Source organism: Artibeus jamaicensis, unplaced genomic scaffold (assembly GCF_021234435.1).
Source record: "Artibeus jamaicensis isolate MK-2021 breed Jamaican fruit bat unplaced genomic scaffold, CSHL_Jam_final scaffold_612, whole genome shotgun sequence".
NCBI lineage: Eukaryota > Metazoa > Chordata > Mammalia > Chiroptera > Phyllostomidae > Artibeus > Artibeus jamaicensis.
In genome coordinates, this window is record NW_026522049.1 from 14,267,359 (window position 1) to 14,286,587 (window position 19,229).

At 51.5% G+C, this 19,229-nt stretch overlaps 1 protein-coding gene across 2 annotated transcripts in view; it reads right to left on the reverse strand.

Moving 5' to 3' along the window:
* Positions 1-19,229, reverse strand: part of OCA2 (OCA2 melanosomal transmembrane protein) — a 156,465-nt gene that overhangs the window by 89,126 nt on the left and 48,110 nt on the right. For both annotated transcript variants that reach the window (XM_037132735.2, XM_053658817.1), the window contains exons 10-14: positions 10,435-10,506; positions 8,451-8,516; positions 6,406-6,462; positions 4,931-5,055; positions 3,144-3,282 (exon numbers count right to left, since the gene is read on the reverse strand). In XM_037132735.2, the coding sequence (XP_036988630.2) occupies positions 3,144-3,282; positions 4,931-5,055; positions 6,406-6,462; positions 8,451-8,516; positions 10,435-10,506 (459 nt within the window). The remainder of the gene's footprint in view (positions 1-3,143; positions 3,283-4,930; positions 5,056-6,405; positions 6,463-8,450; positions 8,517-10,434; positions 10,507-19,229) is intronic.

Here is a 19,229-nt window from a genome sequence, read left to right on the forward strand (position 1 = left end):
GGCACGTGCCCTGACTGGGAATGGAACCAGCGAACCTTAGGTTCACAGGCCCGCACTCAGTCCACTGAGCTACACCAGCCAGGGCCCAACCTGAAAATTTTGAGAAGCAATACAGGGAGACGCAAGGTACAATGAAATGCAAATGCTTTCACTGTGCGTGTATCTCTGCCTTTCTGCTGCCTTCATGAGCCTCTATAATTCCCTAGACTCCCCTCCTTAACGTTCTCGGGGACAAAAACCACTCACTATTGCACCTACATCAACACGGTGCTTGCATGCAGCTGCCTCCTGCAAGGCACTGGCTCTGTTTTAATCCCCTCTAAGCTTTTGTTTCATACCCTTTGGGTTTGGGCGCCACTGAGCTGCTTCCTTCTTAATTTTCCAGAATGTCCTCTTTGGTCATGTACGTGCTCAAATGCTGAGGCAGTAAAGCAGCCAAACAGAATCCCCAGAATCAGATTAGAACATCCGCAGCCTCATTTAAATATATATGTGTGCCAGCTAGGGACCCCCTGGCCCACCAGTATCATTTCCCAGGGAGACGGCATTCAGACCAGCTTTGAGACAAACCAACTGGGTTGCAGCCAGTGTGGCTCCAGCCGAAACTGTTTCCTGAATTCCTCTGAGAAACATAAAGAAATTCTCATGAACGCAGTGCTTAGCTGAATCTGCCATATGTGTATTGCGGTGCAATCAGAAGACAGAGTCCTGTCTGGAGACCCAGCAAGGAGAGGACCGAGTGCTGCAGGAGAGTGTGATATTAGCCAGGACAGAGCCGGTGCAGGGCACCCTGGGACCCGCTGAGTATGTCGGGGAGCGGGCACGTGGGCCTGCGGGCGCTAAGAGCCTCTGGCAGAGTCATGGGCGCATAATCCCAGCACACTGGCCACTGCAGTGTAGGAGCTCCGCTAGAGAATGCTGACCCAGAGGGAAAAGGTCGCAAAAGCAGAACCCCAAGGCCCAGGGATGTTGGGGAGGGGTGTGGAAGCAGAAAACCCGCAAAGGAGACTGACAGAATGTGACCAGAGAGGCAGAGCAGGAAATAGCAAAGAGAGAGAGACGCCACCAAGATATTGGCAGATGAAGCAGAGGAGACCACGGCACAGGGGACAGAAGGACATCCCAGCATGCGCAGCGCACGGGGCATGAATGGAAAGGCCAGAAGAACGTCCCTGGGCGTGCACCTCCAGGGCACTCTGGACAAAGCCTTCCTCTGACTTGAGAAAAGCCTCTCAAAAGCACAGGGGGCACGGCTCCTCTAAATAGGCTTTTTGGGTGAGTTCAATAGTGGCGTGGCCACTGGGTCACCCTGGAACAGGTGCAAAGGAGCAAAGGTAACCAGCAGAAGAGAATTACTGCCGCAGCGGGCTATTGCGTGGGAGCAGGGGGACAAGCCCTGCGCTGTTGCTGTGGAATCAGACAGTTCTGCAGACTCTGCCCGGGCTGGCGGGGTGGGTGGCAGGGAGGAGTTCAGGACAGGCCACGTGGTGGCCCCGGAAGTCTCCCCTGCTACCTGTTCAGTGCTGGAAATTCCGCCACCAGTGACCAGGGCAGACTGAGCAGGGTGTGGAAAGGGTGAGAGTTGCGAGAAGTCTCCTGACACCCTCCCGTAACTTCTCTGTGGAGCAGAGAAGCCGCGTGGAGCCCAGCAGAGTGAAGCAGACCTGACTGGGGCAGAGCAGGGCGGACTGGGGAGGGGGCCTTTTGGCTGTTGTGCTCTGAATGAAGTACCGCACTCCAAATCGGAGCCAGTGACCATCGGGTGACAGTATGAATTTTCTTGGGGAATATTTGAAACATTCATTTTAAAATTGATGTTTATTTTAGACTCTGTTTCCATTTCAGTGCAGAGTGACAGTGAGCGTGCCCGTCATGTGGTACACACATGTGGTACTCTGCCATCACTGACGATGAGATATTATAAATTAACCTCTGCTGAGGACACCGCCACTGGAACTACGAGTTCGTTTGTGTCCCCGACCCAGTAAGTCCTCCTTGATCTCTGACCTGCGATAAAATGAATTAAAACCACTCTGATTCTCCACAGCAGGCCATTCATCGGATACATTTCCTGTGAGGTATGTTTAATCCAAAACTCCGGGAAACTCATTAACCGGAAAACAAGGAATGCTGTCTTCAGTAAATCAAGGCCATGTTCCTAGAGGAAGTCACTTTGTCACGAATGTGTTTGAACAGGCTAAGCTGAGCCTCAGTGAGGCTTGATGGGTGAACCTGTCCAGGGCCCTCTGTGTATTTTTTGCCAAAACCTCGCCTTTTTTTCCCCCTCACTGCCAGATCTAAAGTCTGGGAATGTGCTGCAGCATGTCAGCTTGCCATGGAGGATGTGGGAACGGTCGGGCAGGCTACTCAGCTTCCCAGGTGACTTAGCAGAAACCCAGGACCCGGGGCCCATCCCACTGTTCAGTCCGGGACACCCAGGCCCAGAACTCCAAGGGTGGGCTTGAAATGATACCGAACTAACTGAACTTTGCCCGAGAAAGACATCACGCCTGGGATTTTTACGTGAGCACTCATGTGATGCCACCAGGGGCGAGTCACCTGATGTAGCATTCATTAATATGTTGTCGTAAAAGGCTAAAAAAAGAGAGACAACAGACATTGACAGTCACACGGGGTTTCACTGGTCATACTCTCAGTTGAACTACTTGTACACCTGTCTTACTGCAACTTATGTTTCCTATTAAAAATGTTAAAGTTTTCCTGGCTGGTGTGGCTCACTGGGTTGAGCACAGGGCCTGTGAACCAAAGGGTCACGGGTTGAATTCCCAGTCGGGGCACATGCCTGGGTTGCAGGCCAGGCCCCCAGTAGGGGGCGCTTGAGAGGCAACTACACGTTGATGTTTCTCCCCTTCTGTTTCTGCTTCCCTTCCCCTCCCTCTCAAAATAAATCAATGAAATCTTTTAAAAAAATGTATCAGAATGAGAAGGAAACTCAGACCACTTAACTCCACATTGGAAAATCAGCCAGCTAACCTCCTCCTCTCAGGATAACCAGCAGCACCTCGTGAGAAGAAGTGACACAGGATGACTTCCAACAAAGCCACCCACGCGAGGAGGAAGCTAAGTGGGCAGGACGTTGGGTCTGTAGGCCCTGGAAGCAGCCCCGTCCCACTGGTACGCACCATCTTCCTCAGCTCCTGGTTGGAAACGATGATGACGTTTGGTGGGTCCCCGATGGCGGTGGCGGCTCCTCCGATGTTCGTGAAGATCACCTCTGCAATCAGGACTTGTCTCGGGTCAAGGTTGAGCGCCTCACATAATCTGTCACAGAGAAATCCAAAGCAGGCCTACTGTTCACATTGTAAAAGGTCCGTGGGCAATGTAAGTTATCGTTAAAGCACTTGCTTGCACAAGGGAGGCGCGTGAGCGTGCGTGTGCACACCTATAAGAAGGGCAGAACTGAGTGTGAGCAATGATGAGGCTACAGAGAGAGCTACAGGCAGCAGCAGCTCTCAGGATCTCATTTCTCCAAAAGCCCATCACCCCTCTAGGCCTCAGTGTGGAAATGTATACTGCCCCCTACAGGCCTGGAGGAAACACAGTCCCCTGTGGCAGGCCCCAGTGGACGGCAGGTTCTGGGGCAGGGGAATGAGCGCTGGCCACCCTCGGGGTCCGGGGTGGGGCATCTGGGCATCTGTGCATCTGACCCCAGCGGGCAGCAGCTCCCAGCTGAAGGAGCTCCCAGGATCTACTCCCAGAAGGAAACAGCATGTGCTCATCAACGACACCGGCTTCCCATCTACGTTGGCTGTTTCGCAGGACTGGGTCCAGGCAAGGGCAGAGGAATGGGACTAAGCTTATAAAGTCATAAAAATGTAGTGATGTAAATAGTGAACCTGGCACACTGACTGACCCTTGAATCTTGAAAGACGCATTTTTAGACGAGTCACTGGAACCACTACTCTCATGCAAAGTGACAAGCCCGTTCCGAGAGCAGGGAGCATACGACCAACCCTGGCAAGGTGGAGATGCCTTGGGTGTCCTGGCTGCACAGGGACACCGTGGACACAGTGGCCCCTGGAACCTGCCTGGCCAACGTCAGAGAGCATAACCACATGCTGGGATGTGGCCCATGGTGGGGTGGGGCACCATGGCTGTCAAACCAGTGTCTCAGATGAGTAGGGATGTGGCCTGGGGACAGGGTGGTGCGTGCTGTTAAGGAGCACGCGTTCACATTTACAGCACCCTCGAAACATGCTCACTCCACCCCTCGTTTGCTCCCTGAAAGGCCTGGGCTCTGGGGGTGCCAGACCCCTGCCCAGCAAGGCGAGGGCTGCATAGCTCCTCCCAGACCTCTGCCTTCCAGCAGGCGGGACAATGCAGCCAAGCCTGCAGGACCTTGGGCAAGAGACTGGACGCTACATACCATGTCCACGAGGGGGCGCTGTCTGCCCTCTGCTCCTCCCCCCCCTCCTCCCCCTGCCCCACAGCCCACTCTCTCTTCTTCTCAGCATCACCACTCTTCAAACACCAAAGGCATCCTGGCCCAGAATCAGGCCCAAGCCCCAGCAGTATTCCCGGGGGGTGACTTTGAACTTGCTGCCTCATGCCTCACGTCCAGGAGAGTCCCTTGTCTGGCAGAAGCCGCACAACCCTAGCGTGTGTAAATGCCTTTCATGGTGCAACCCAGACCAGGCATATGAAGTGACTCGCCCAAAGCCCCTCACTACCTAGCTTGCCCCCTGGGCCCCAGGAGTACCCATGTCCCCTCTGCCTACCCAGGACCAGCCCGGGTGGGTGGGGCTGTCCCGCTGCCCCGCCATGCCTGTGACTGGTGCCACAGGCACCAGAAATGAGTGTGCCTGGCCCCAGGCAGTGTGTCCCCGCAGGGGAGCGAGGCCTGTGTCTTCAGACACTTGAGGGCGACGCTGCTCGCCCGCCCCATGCCCCCGAGGGCTGCTCCGCCTACCTTATGGTCACCGGAGTGAAGAGGAGCATGGTGGTGACGTTGTCCAGGAAGGCGGACAGGATGGCGGCGATGAGGCACAGCATGAAGATCATGGGCCACACTCGTCCCCGGGACAGTCGGTAGGCCTGGGGCACACGGCACGGGGAGGAAGGACAGACAGGACTGTCACTAGGGTTTCTGAGAACCAGGGGCTCAAGGGCACACTGCAGGGTGGGTCAAAACTTAGACCCACAGATTCCCAAATCTGCCTAGGCTGTGACCTTGGGGCCCACATGACTCTTGGGGACCTAGAGCTACTGTTAGTACCAAGGTACTGGGAAGAACAGGCCAGATATCTCTGCAGAAGGTGCAAGATGGTGAAAAAAGCGGTCAAGAATCATAGCACATGCCCTGGCCGGTGTGGCTCCATGGGTTGGGTGTCATCCTGCAAACTGAAAGGTTCCCGGTTCGATTCCCGGTCTGGCCACAGGCCTGGGTTGAGGGCTTAGTCCCTGGCTGGGGCGCATGCAAGAGGCAGCCAATCGATGTTTCTCTCTCACATCGGTATTTCTCTCCCTCTCTTCCTCCCTCCCTTCCCTTCTCTCTAAAAAATAAATAAAATCTTTCTAAAAAAATCACAGCACGGTTCTGTCATTCAAAATTTGCAAAGGGCTTTGTTGGGTACATTTTGTAAAGACATTTTCAGTTCTAAAAACTACAACCAAGCATTGGCTTTTGTTTCAGAGGGCAGGGGAGACGCCCCCACCCCGCCAGGGACAGGAGCCGTACAGATTCCAGGGGCCTGAACTTCCGGCTGGATTCCCTGCGGTTCTGGTTATAAATGGGAATGTTTAGATATTCAAGTGTTCAGAAAGTGGTCACTGAAATTATTTCACCCCAAAACAAGGAAAGCAGAAGTAGATGACTTGAAATGGTTAGATGCTTGGAAATGCAAAACGGATTTTGATGGGAAGCTCTCCACCTGAGCCTTTAAATACTGTCCACAAACATACAACTCAAGTGCTCTTCATCTCCACACGTCCTTCACCTGCTCCGGAGAAACTGCAGGTGTTGCCGGGGGCCACCTAACCCAGCACAGGGCCACACTCAGCCTGGCAGAAGTGCGTGATTTCTAAAGCTGGGTGGAATTTTAAAATATCTGCTTTAGTCCTGGCTGGAGTGTCTCAGCAGACTGAGCACCGGCCTATGAACTGAAAGGTCGCCAGTTCGATTCCCAGTCAGGGCACATGCCTGGGTTGCGGGCCAGGTCCTCAGTTGTGAGAGGCAACTGATATCTCTCTCACATTGATGTTTCTCTCCCTCTCTTTCTCCCTCCCTTCCCCTCTCTCTAAAAGTAAACAAAGGAAATCTTTTAAAAATATTAAATGAAAATATTTGCTTTAAATAGTAGTTTTCCTTGCTAAATAACGCAGCAGCAGAAAAATAAACAAATGGATTAATTCCTCTAGCACTATGAAATGCCACATCAAACCTACCTTTACAGCGCAATAATCGAAAAATCCCGTTTCGGAAAACACGGCCACTAAGATCATCTGCAGGAAGAAGAGAGAAGGAGACAGGGAGAAGGCTTCCGCGCCGCCGTCCTGCAGCGTCAGCGTGGTAGTGGCCTCCGTGAGGACACACGCGATCATGCAAGCTCCGCCCTGTGCTGGGTGGGCTCCACTCCCAGGCCCCGGCAAGGAGCCCCCTGCTGGAGGGCGTGCCGCTCATCCGTCCAGGGCGTATGCCCAAGCTGCGTTATCCTTCCCGCTAAGCAGCAAACCTCCCACGTTATTATCTTCTACAGCCTAGGAATGTGGGGGGCAGGGACGGGGGTGGGGCGGGGGCGACTCACGGTCACCAAAGCAGCAGCTGGGAAGAAAGTGGGCCAAAAGGTGGCCTTCTGCACCTCCATGTCCACACCTGACCATTAAACGTTCTAAGATTTTTTTTAACTGAGTTAAATTTTGTTACATTTAACTCAGTTACATTTTTCTAATCTCTTGAAATTAGAGATTTTTGTCTCCAGTTTTATCAAGACATGCAAGTAAGGGCAACGGCACTGACGGTTGTTCTCTGAGTTCTGCGTGAATCTCTATTCAATGGCGCTTCTGTCTATGGGTGACACTGAGTTGGTGAGAATAACCATCCTTGATAATGACAGGAAGTCATTAGTCAAAAGTTCTGTCCCATTTATCCTAAACCGAATCAACTGGACATTTCAACTGAACTTTCTGGAAGATTCTCTATTCTACTTCCTCAGTCAGCAATGCCTTAACCCTAATTCTAACCTAATTTTTCCTAAATCCTGATTCAAAACTAACTCTAAACCTAACCCTAACCCAAGACCTAACTGTAAATTCAACATTAACCTTAACCTTTACCCTAACACCAAATCTAATCCATCTAGGCTTAATCCTAATCCTATTTCTAAATTTAATCATGACCCTAAATACAAACCTGGACCTCAAAGTTACTTCTGCCCCTAACCCTAACCCCACCTTAATCATAAACTCAATCCTAACCAACTCTAAACCTAAATCTAATCCTACAGCTAACCTTAACGCTAAACCCAATTTTAACCCTAGCCCTGCCTGGTGTGGCTCAGTTGGTTGGAGCATCATCCAGTAACCAAAAGGTCGCAGGTTAGATTCCCAGTCAGGGCACATGCCAGGGTTGCGAGTTCGGTCCCCAGTCAGGGCACATACAGGAAGCAAGCAATCGATGTCTCTCTCTCCTTCCCTCCCTCCCTGCTTCCCTTCTCTCTAAAATCAATAAACATGCCCTCAGGTGAGGATTTAAAAATCCCATTTAGCCCTGGCTGGAGTAGCTCAGTAGACTGAGCGAGGGCTGAGAACCAAAGGGTCACTGGGTCAATTCCCAGTCCAGGCACATGCCTGGGTTTCGGGCCAGGTCCCCAGTACGGATATGTGAGAGGCAACCACACATTGATGTTTCTCTCTCTCTTTCTCCCTCCCTTCCCCTCCCTCTAAAACGAAATAATAAAATCTTCTTTAAAAATCTCATTCATTCTAGTAAATCGGTTTATGACCCCTGTTCACGTCCCACACAAACCCACCTCTGTGCACCTCGAAGTTCCTTTCCTACAGTCGACTTGGTGACACTTTATGGAGCTCAGCACACAGTGTCTGCTAAACCAGCAAACACACAAACAATTACTTAGGGAGATTTCTCCCTATTGCCAAAAAATTACAGGCACTTTTCCAATTGTCGAAACTTACATGGTTTATTCATTTGGGATATTCCATTTTTATATTTTAAGGGTAGGAACTCAAAGAATTTGCTGAATTTGCTACATGGTGACATTATTCCACAATCAGACTAATCAGGACACCGAACGTTCAGTGCCTCCTCAGAAGAAATTAGCTAGACCTGCACGAACACTCTTCAATCAAGCCCAACTGCCCAGCTGCTTGGCGCCTTTAATATAACGAAGGATTAGCAACCACAGCGGGAAGAGCCAAGGCCCCAGGTCGCAGCCGCCGCGAAGCCATGCCCCCCCCGGAAGAGCTGTGATTACCATGCCGAAGAGCAGCGCCAGGGTCTCAAAGTCGATCCACTCCACCACGCGGACCAGACTGGGCCTCTGCAGTCAAAGCAGAAATTCGCTGGTCAATCCCGGGGACATGCTCTTGGCAATAATGTGTAAAAACGGGTCGCCCATTACAAAGGACCCACACCCGGGCCAGTCTGAAATCACACCTCTGGCCTGCCTCTCTCAGGTCGGATTACAGCACAGCAGAAAAACACTCTCGACCCAAAGCATCCCAATGTCAAGCCTGTGCTTTTAGTAATAAGAAAAGCAAAGCCCTTTAATTTATTGATTTGAGAGAGAGAGAGAGATTGATTTGTTGTTCTACTTATGGATGCATTCATTGGTTGATTCTTATATGTGCCCTGACTGGGGATTGAACTTGCAACCTTGGCATATTGGGATGATGCTCTAACCAATGGAGCTACCCGGCCAGGGCCAGAGGGGTAAACTTTTTAAGCCCCACCCCTGGCAGCTCTGTGAAGAACTGTAGCCTCCATTACGGACTCAGCGCCTGAGGCGAGTGGATTCCGTGGAGCCCTTCCTACGGGTGGTGGCGTGAGGCCAAGACACTGACAAGTGAAAGACACGCTTGTCCTACCCTCTTTCTGCCCAGCTCGTGTCCTCCTCGAACGACCCTGGAGCACGGGGAAGGCCAAGGTCACAGTGAAGCAGGAGCACAGAGTGTGACATGAGGGCACTTCCAGAGCCTGGCAGTCGGGAAAGGAGCCCAGGAGGGCTCGGAGGGCTGCCCCCCGCATGTGCGTTCCGTGGGCCACAGTAATGATCTTTAAAACAAAAGAGCCACCCTGACCGGGGGGTTCAGTGGGTTGCAGTGTCGCCCTGTGTAAGAAAAGGTTGCAGGTTCGATCCCAAGTCAGGGCGCATGTGGGAGGCAATGGATCCATGTTTCTTTCTCTCATCGATGTTTCTCTCTCTCTTTCCCTTCCTCTCTATCTAAAATCAATAAGCATGTCCTTGGGTAAGGATTTAAAAAAACAATAAAAACTACTACCACCCTCCTCCTTGACAATTAATAAACATAACAGTGGTTTATGTATGAGTTTTGGGACTCTGGGACCTTTTACGGTTTATAGCAACTCTACCCCAGAAAAAGGGGGGAGGCATAATAACTGCGGGCCCTACGTCGTTTTTTAAACCAGTTATTATTCTTTGGTTTACTGAATGGCCTTTACTAGCAGTTTTCAGAGCAAGCCTTTGGAGTCCACACAGCTGTTCTCAAATCCAGTTCTGTGAGGGGCCCGGCTGCTGGTTGCCAGCGTTCCCACTCCAACGGCCGCAGCCCCGCCCCCAGCCGGCCCTCGGCGACCCCTGCCCCATCCCCGCATCCCTTTGTGCACTCCCGCGTCCCTGCCACAGGGGCGGTGCTCAGACCCCAGCAGGGCGCCATCACCCCGACATGCATCTCCAGGGGCCAGCTGAGGTCCGCAGGACAGAACCCACCCCACCCCTCAGGGCCCAGGGTACCACACACGGCAGGTCTGACCCCCCGCAGTACAGAACCTGATGCAAATGCCTGACCACGTGACCTTTGCTCAGCTAAGACGGAGATGACGCTGGTGCAGTGTGTGTGTGCATGTTAAAGTCAAATGACAAATACTCATCAGTCCCATAAACTCTGCTACTTCCAGGAGGGACATGTGGAAATAGTGCATGAAGAAGTGAAAAACAGCCCTGGCTGGTGTGGCTCAGTGGATTGAGCACGGGCCTGCAAACCAAAGGGTCATGAGTTCAATTCCCAGTCAAGGCACATGCCTGGGTTTCAGGCCAGGTCCCCAGTAGGGGGCGCACGAGAGGCAACCACACATTGACATTTTCCCTCTTTGTCTCCTTCCCTTTCCCTCTCTCTAAAAATAAATAAATACAATCTTTAAAAAAAGTGTTCCTGAACTGTCTTTGATCTCACATTCTGTCCGAGGCTGAGGCCCCAACAAGAAATGTCACTACTTACATCACTGGTCACGGCCAGGACCGCCAAGGCAGCCAGGGATCCCAGCATGGCTGCCAGAGTCCTGTGAACGATCTGGAAAGAAATGTAAAAAATTACTGTATTCCTATGCCCAGGGGATTTAAAACAACAAAAGCCTGTGTCTGATACTTATAAGTATCAGTCAGCACGGCCATGCTATGCCATGTCTATGAAGGGAATGTATAAATTATGGGTCTTTCTGTTTCAGAATCTGGGCACCCCAAAACACGCCCAGCTGCCATCCATTCATCCTTCTGAAAAAAGGTGCTTTTATTTCCTGAGTAATTGGATGAGCCTCAAGTGGAAGCAGGAGGCTGGATAAAGCATGTTCTGCAAGGAAGCCTGCAGTAAATTGTCGTTAATTATTCACCATGTAATCCCTAGGCAACGGGACCGTTAGTTCCACAACATAAATCAATTCTGCCCAGTCGCTGAGGCTGTTGTTTAAGCAAAGGTACACAGCCAAACACTTCATTTAATTGACATTTCAGTGTCACCGCTGAATCACAGCAGCATCGTTTCCCTTTGAGGGTAATTCCAAATGGACGTGTAATTGTCAAGACAAAATTCGAGGAAGGTCAAGGACATGGAGAAATGGAAACCCCCGAGCATTGCTGGTGGGCACGTAAAACAGCGCCGCTATCGTGGAAAATAGTTTGACGGTTTCTTAAAAGGGTAAATAAATTTACCGCAGAAGCCAGCAATTTCACTTCTGGAAATCTACCCAAGAGAAATGAAACTATGTGTTCTGTTAAAATTTTTATATTCTCACCCAAACACGTTTATTGATTTTAGAGAGAGGGGAAGGGAGGGAGCCAGGAGGGGAGAGAAACACTGATGTGAGAGAGAAACATGGATCAGCTGCCTCCAGGACACAGCCCAACCAAGGAAGTGCCCTGACTGGGAATTGAACCGCAATCTTTATGGGACGACACTGCAACCAACTGAGCCACACCCACCAGGGCACGTCCTGTTTAATTAAACGAGAAGGCTATTGAACCAAGGTGGTTCCAATGCCTTAGCAGCACACATAAGCAAGCCAAAATCTAAGCCTTTCATTGCTCAAGGGTAAGAAACTGAAATCAGGGGGGTGGAATCTGGGTGGAGGTGGGCAAAGGTGGGATGAATGGGGGCATCTATAACAATGTCAACAGTAAAAAAAAAAAAAAGGGGGAGAGAAAGAGAGAAATCAAACCCAGAGGACAACCAATCACAAACAGCCGACTAGGTTTCCCCCCCTCCCCAGCAAGCAAATGCTAAGCCACAGCCAATCAAGTCACATCCGTGCTTTGCTTCCGCCTTTTCCCTGTAAAAGCCTTTCCCTGCGCTCCGGTCCACGGATCACCACTTCTGGTTTGTTGCTGTCAGAGTCAAATCAATTTTTGCTCAAGAAAACTCTTGAAACTGTAATATGCCTCAGTGACACCCTGGGTCGCACACGCCACTGCCTCACGCGACACCCTGGGAGACTCCCCAGAGACGCACCCTGAGTGGGGAGAAAAGCCAGTTCCAAAATGTCACCTGGGGCACAATTCCGTTTGGATACCGTTCTTTTTTTTAAAAATTTATTTATTTTTATTGATTATGCTGTTACAGTTGTTCTATTCCCCCCTCCATTCCCCTCCACCCTACACACCCCCTCCCCCACCATTCCCCCCTTTAGTTTATGACCACGTGTCTCAATCTTTGGATTCTGTACTTCCCATACTATTCTTGCCCCCCCATCTATTTTCTATCTACCGCCTATGCTACTTATTTTCTGTACCTTCTCCCCCCATCTCCTTCTCCCACTCCCCTGTTGCTAACCCTCCTTGAGATCTTCGTTTCTATGTTTCCACTCCTGATCTAGCTGTCCCTTTTAGTTTGTTTTTGTTTTAGGTGTGGTTGTTAATAACTGTGCGTTTGCTGTCCTTTCACTGTTCATGTTTTTCAAGAGATAAGGGGACAGTCACCTACAAAGGAGTCCCCATCAGACTGTCAGCAGATTTCTCAAAAGAGACCTTACAGGCAAGAAGGGGCTGGAAAGAGGTATTCCAAGTCATGAAAGACAGAGACCTACAACCAAGATTGCTCTATCCAGCAAAACTTTCATTTAGAATGGATACCGTTCTTGAAATGGCCAAATGATGGAACGGCTGGGGCGGATCAGTGCCTGTCTGTGGGAGGGGCATTGCGGGAAGGAAGGGGAGGGGCGTCGGCATAAAAGCGCCCTGGGGGGGCGGGACTGTTCTACCCCGAGGCTGTGGCTGTAAGAGTCGACTTCGGTTCTACCACTGGGTGGGGGAAGCTGGGTAAAGCCTGCGGGGTGCGTCTGTGTGTCTGACAGCTCCGTGTGCGTGTGCCAGTGTCTCCAAATAAAAACTTAAATTAAAAAAGGCATTGCTGTTCCCCTTCAGGTCACCACTAAACTTAAATCGGGACAGAACTCAGGATCCCGTTCAGCATATAACTCACAGTTTAAAGGAAGAAACATTAAAAAAAAACCAATTTTTTAAAAATAATAGATGAGCCCTGGACAGGTGGCTCAGCTGGTTGGAGTGTCGTCCTGGTCGGGGCACATGCCCAGGTCGCGGGTTCCATTCCCAGTCCAGGGGCTCATGGGAGGAAATCGATCAATGTTTCTCACATCAATATCTCTGTCTCTCTCTTCCTTTCTCTCAAAAATCAATAAACAAATCCTCAGGTGAAGACTGAAATAATAATAACACAAAATTTCTTTTAATAAAAAGAATATGTGGGGTCCAAGTCAGATGACTTAGGGACCCTTCTTGTTTCAAAATCCCAAGGCAGGAGCTTCCTGAGTTTGGAAAGTTGAGATTAATTCTGCTTAAATATAAAGAGCTTTCAGCGCAACATCTTTATTTTCATTGAAAAATGGCGCAGCAGCCACCGCGCGCTGAGGGGCTTCAGCAGTGAGGAACTGGCCACAGTAGGTGGACTCCATCCATCCCTCCTAGCGTTTCTCAGGCAAATGGCCCTGTGCAGCCAAGGGAGATGGTTCACGTGGACAGTCGCGGAGCAGGCAGTGTGGCCTTGGAGGAGACATGGGAACAGTGGCAGGTGCTGGAAACTCCTTCCAGTATGTGAGACCTGGCAGCAGCCAGCACCCCCCGAGGCGGGACCCGGCTGGCTGAGACACCGTGTTCCCTCCAGTCCTGAGGGACCCGGCGCAGCGGGGGAGGGGGCCTCCTGGCTCATGGCCCAGCCGCACCCATGCGACCAGCGGTCCTCTGCTCACCAAGGTCCCTCAGAGACCCAGCTGCCTCACACACAAGCCACCACTGAGGAGAGGAGGGGGAGTGGCTCGGCTCATGTCCCCACAGCCAGGGCACAGGACACAACCACACCTGACTCTCTGGGAAGGGGACCCACCTGGCCAGGAATGCAACGACTAGTAATATCAGGGCAGACACACTGTCAGGGCCTGGCCTGGCCCCATGGGCCATGGCACACCCAGTGGTCACACAGGACACAGTCCAGGAAAGTAGCAGCAGGCCCAGGTCCCACACCAGGACATCAATAGCCGGGTGGCACCTCTGGAAACAGCCGCATCCAATCTGCCGCAGTAAACCAATGTGTTCTCTCAGTTTTGTGGGTGACGGGGATGGAACGCAGAGAGTAGCACCACGGATGGACAATGGCAGCTCCTGTGTCCTCCCTGCCACACCAGAGCAGAGGCGAAGAACTAGAAAACCAGGCCTTGGACTTGAAGCAACACAGGGCGGGCGTGTGGAGTGCCTTCACATGCAGGGGGTGTGAATTCAAGACCCCAAACTGACCACGTGTACGCTCTCCTGGGGGTTTAGGAACGTGGGGCTTCAGCGTCGGGGACTGTCTGAGGCCACCTCCCAGCCACCCCGTTGAGTGTGGTCAGGTAACCCACCCCAGCATTCTTTTCACCTCCTTTCTGTAAGTGCTGACTCTGACTCGTGCGCAGCTTGTAGATAAACAGCATGTTTGTATATGAATCCTTAGGACTAACTCCCAAAGATACGGACTTTGACCTTAAGGCATCCCGGGTCCAGGAGATTTGCTGACCTTCAACCAGGACGACACACACCAGACCACAGTTTGCCCAGTTTTGATGTCTTTATCGGAATGGACTGCGTCAGCACGTGGAGACCTTTTCATCCCCTCCCCGATCCCTTTGTTCTGCTTTCCCTCCCTGCCCTCCCAGAAGCCCCTGCGTGCACTGAGGGCAGATGGGCTTTGGAATGCAAGTTCCCCGTCTCCTTGGGCTGCTGGCTGTTGAATGAACCACTTCTTATACCAGTGCCTGCCTCTCTAGTTTAGGCTTTTGAAAGGGCTACAGGGTCAGGCACAGACACGTGCACAGGGCGCTGCTCTGCCCGGATCCGCAGCCTCCCAGTCCCGGCGCCTGGTGCGCTGCAATTGAACGGGCTCAGCAAGCACGGGCACCGCCCTCCGAGGGCAGCCTTTCCCGCCAGATGCGTCCCACGATGACACAGCAAAGGTTCCCGGAGGTTTATTCCGGCTCCCACCCCGTGCACAGAGCCCAGGGCACACGGGCCGTGGCACAGGGACGGCGTCACTGCCACTGCATTGCATGGGCAGGAATGGGAGCCCCAGGAAGCGGAGGCCCGGGCCACGGGAGTCCCGTGGGCCTGTAAATATTCTGTGCCTCCTTCTTTCTCCTCGTGTGTCCCCAGCTCTTCATGGATCCTCCCATTAACCAAGTCGCCCCAGGAGTAACATTCGTCAGGCAGCTCACGCATCCCTCCTTTTGTCCCTCTTTGTGATGGCTGAGGAGGCCCCCTCTGCAGGGGAGGGGGTCCAGCACCCTGCCCCGTGGCCCAGGGTCGCACCCACCTGGGCATCAGTAACCAGCACACAGACCTCAGTGCAAGCCACGGAACCAGTGGGAGCGAGCACACCTGCCGAGGTCTGGGAAAACCTGCACAACACAGACTTGGGCAGACGCCCATAGACCAGAGGGAAACGTGGAAGCCCAGCCTTCCCAAGAGGAGGTACCAGCACGCCACTGGCACAAATGGCATCTCTCTCACCCCAGGGAGAGTCACCCACCGGAGTCCAGTCAACCCTCAGAATGGTGACAGATAAATGAGTCGGGGACACCGTGGGCCTCTGTAAGCAGGGCCTCCTTTTATCTTCTCTTCTGATGGAAACAGTATCAGGTGAACGAGGGCTGGGCTTCCCTCGCTCACTATTCCCAACTCTTCCCTTATTAAAAATCTCCCCTCAAGCTAGATAGAGATCGGACGGGGCTACGGAATTTCAGCCACAGAGAGGACTCTGGATTCTGTTACTTAGTAGAGGCCACAGGTAGGTTACTCGGCTCAGAGTAACTTGAAGGAAGCTCTGAAATCTTTTCATAAAATTTAAGATCCAGCCCTGGCTGATGTGGCTCAGTGGATTGAGTTCCGACATGCAGACCGAAGGATCACCGTTCAATTCCCAGTCAGGACACGTGCCTGGGTTGTGGGCCGGGTCCCCAGTAGGGGGCGTGCAAGAGGCAACCACACAGTGAGGTTTCTCTCCCTCTCTTTCTCCCTCCTGTCCTCTTTCTCTAAAAAACACCTAATTAATTAATTAATTAATTAATTAAAGAGAATAAGATAAAGCAATGAAAGTGAGGATTTTTAAAAAAGACATCAAAGGAATGCTGTTAGCAAAAGGTCTGAGCAAGAACCTCTAGCAGAAACTCACCCAAGGATGCCCCCACCAGGCTCGCAGCACCCCCTACACTCCTGGTGCTAAACCCAACCCTCCCCGACTCTGTCTCCAGCTCCTCTTACCTGCAAGACCAGTACACGGAGCTATCAGAAAAACAGACCAGGCTTGTGGGCAGCGGATGAGCTGTAGTGCCACCTTCTTGGAAACAGGAGAGGTTCCCCGCGGCCTGCCTGGTCAGTCTCACGAACCAGAGAAGACACAAAAGTTTGAGCATTCTGCCACAAGAGGGAGCAGGAGGTGTGGAGCAGGAGTGTCCACACAGGCGGGGAGAAGCCTCAGGTACAGCGGGACCTTCGAACGGTACATCCCACCTGAATACAACCAGTAAAGATCGGAGGAGGGGTCGGCTGCTTCAAATGCAAAAGCAGCAACTCGAAATTACGAGGACCATGAAGAACCAAGGGAATGTGTCATCGCCAAAAGATAACAAGTCCCCAATAACCAAACTCAAAGGCACAGAATTTCCAATGTAGCTGATAAAGAATTCAAAATAGCCCTGACTGGTGTGGCTCAGCGGGTTAGGCGTCATCCAGCAAAGTGAAAGGTTGCTGGTTGGATTCCCAATCAGGGCACGTGCCCAGGTTGCGGGTTTGGTTCCCAGTCAGGGAGTGAACAAGAAGGTACCAATTAATGTATCTCTTCCTCTCCCTCCCTCCCTGCCCACTCTCCACAAATAAAATGTTTTTTTTAAAGAATTCAAAATAGCTATAAGGAGGAAACTCCATGAGCTACAAGAAAACAGAAGAAAGATATTCCCAGGAAAACAGCACATGAACAAAATAAGAAATAAACAAATGGAGAGAAATCATTAAAAAGAACCAAACCGAAATTCTAGAACTGAAGAATTTAATAAATGAAGGATGCAACAAAGAGCATCAGCAACAGAGCAGACCAAATGGAAGATAAAATACGGGACCCGGAGGACAGAACTTTGAAATAACAAGAGAAGAACGAAGATGAAACCATGAAAAAGAGTGAAAAGCCTAAGTGACTTATGGAACTCCACCAGACATTCAAATATTAAAATAATTGAGGTTCCGGAAGAGCAAGAGAAAGGGAAAGAAAGTTTATGTCATGAGATAATAGCAGAGCCCCAGCTGGTGTGGCTCAGTGGATTGAGTGCAGGCCTATGAACCAAAGGGTCACCTGTTCGATTCCCAGTCAGGGCACATGCCTGGGTTGCAGGCCAGGTCCCTGGTAGGAGGCGCACAAGAGGCAACCACACATTGATGTTTCTCTTCCTCTCTTTCTCCCTTTTCTCCCCTCTCTCTACAAATAAGTAAATAAATAAAACCTTTTTTAAAAAATGTCATCCTTGCAAAAGATAACGACAGAAATCGGGAAGACCTAACTCAGAGGTCTGCGGGGGGAAAGCAGCACAGGGGCGCGGGCATCACACCCTAAAATACAGCATCTCCCCTCTTCACAAATGCACTTCCGGTTCCCGGAAATCAAGGTGAGTTCCCTTGGGAGACTCCAGGTGTTGTCCGTTATCACTCTTGGATTTCATTTCACAGTTAATTTTGAAACCAAATGCTAAGAGCTCCTCAATTGTACATGGAAGAACCTGGAGTAAAGGGACCTGATCTCAGACGAAGCCTGCCTTGTCTAGCTTCGGTTAGATAATGTGAACAAAAGGGATGAAAAAGCCTAGTGTTTCTGGCTGAAAGGAGCCCGCTGTGGCCAGCCTTAAACCATAGTTCTGGGGGTTCATGGGAGGGCACGTGGGGGGAACACATTATTTCCTTTATGTCATGAAAATTTTTTCACTAACACTGTGTCAGAGCACTTTAACGTGATTTATTATGGCATGAGGGCCTAGAAGCTTCCACTATGATAATGGAATTGTGAAAATGCCACATTGCATCCCTTAGAGATGCAAATTTCAAGAATTAGGAAGGTCATCCCAATCTTGTGCTTTTGGGGGATTTTAACGAGAGCTACTGAGACAGACCAGTAAGCCAGGACAAGTGGAACAGGGAAACTGAGGCGGGTCGCTGAACAAACTGGCTGAGCAATCTACAGCCAGATGCCGAAGGTCACCTCCCCGGAGACGACATCAGGGCCTCAGTTGTGTTTCAGCTCCAGGCCCAGAAAAGCAGCAAAGCCAGGTGGGCGACCCCAGGACCAGCTGCAGTGACTGAGGACCCCCTGCCCTGTCCCTGCCCAATCAGTGGAGACCACCACCCTGAAGGGACACCCCTGGGTACTGATGAGTGTTCTGCTGAACCCTCCCGTAAGATTCCTGCCTGCAAGACAGAGAGAAAAGCCTCAAGTCAAAGGGTCCAGGGCCCGCTCCCCCTGCCAGAAGCGTGCCTGTGCCTTTCTCTCCCTGATCTTCTTCCCCCACAGGAGGGTGAATCTCCTAAACTCTGAGGGTCCCCACTGGACTTGCAACCAGGGCCCCTGAACCTGTCCCCAAGACCCCCTCTTTTTTGACTTCCCAGGGAGCAAAGGCAGCCCAGCCTGGGCTCTCCCGATGTTTCTTCCATGCTAAGCCCCTCCCTGTGTCACTGTCCCCAATAAACGGACCCTCACAGTCACCTGGACTAGTCGTGTTGTGAAATCTTTCTTGCATGAAGTCAAGAACCCACACACTACAGCTGGCCCCAGGCAGCCCCGCTCAGGGCCTGGTCCAGTTTCAGGGACACTACTTTACAAGGATGAGAAATCCGACCCAAATCCTCAGGTAAGAAAATGGCAGTCAGGATTATCTGTAGAACCAGGAGTTTAAATAAGCAAGGAATTTCCTGAATGGCCTCATTCCATCGAGCCAAGGCCAAAGGGAGCATTGGCTGCTGCCCGTCCTACTCGGTTGGGTTAGAGGCAGACAGGGTCACCACTCCCAAGAGCCAGTCAGACAAGATGGGGACCTTGACACCTGCTCAATCTCTGGAGATGCTCTGGAAACGTTTTGGTCGGGTGATATTTCCTGAGCATTTATTCTGTGCCAGGAGCTGGCTGAGGCACTGGAAGTCAACACTGCCCACAGCTGGCAGAAGTGAGAGAATGAGGGGGCGTGCCAGAAGGTCAGAAGTGACACTTCCACGTCACGCCTTGTC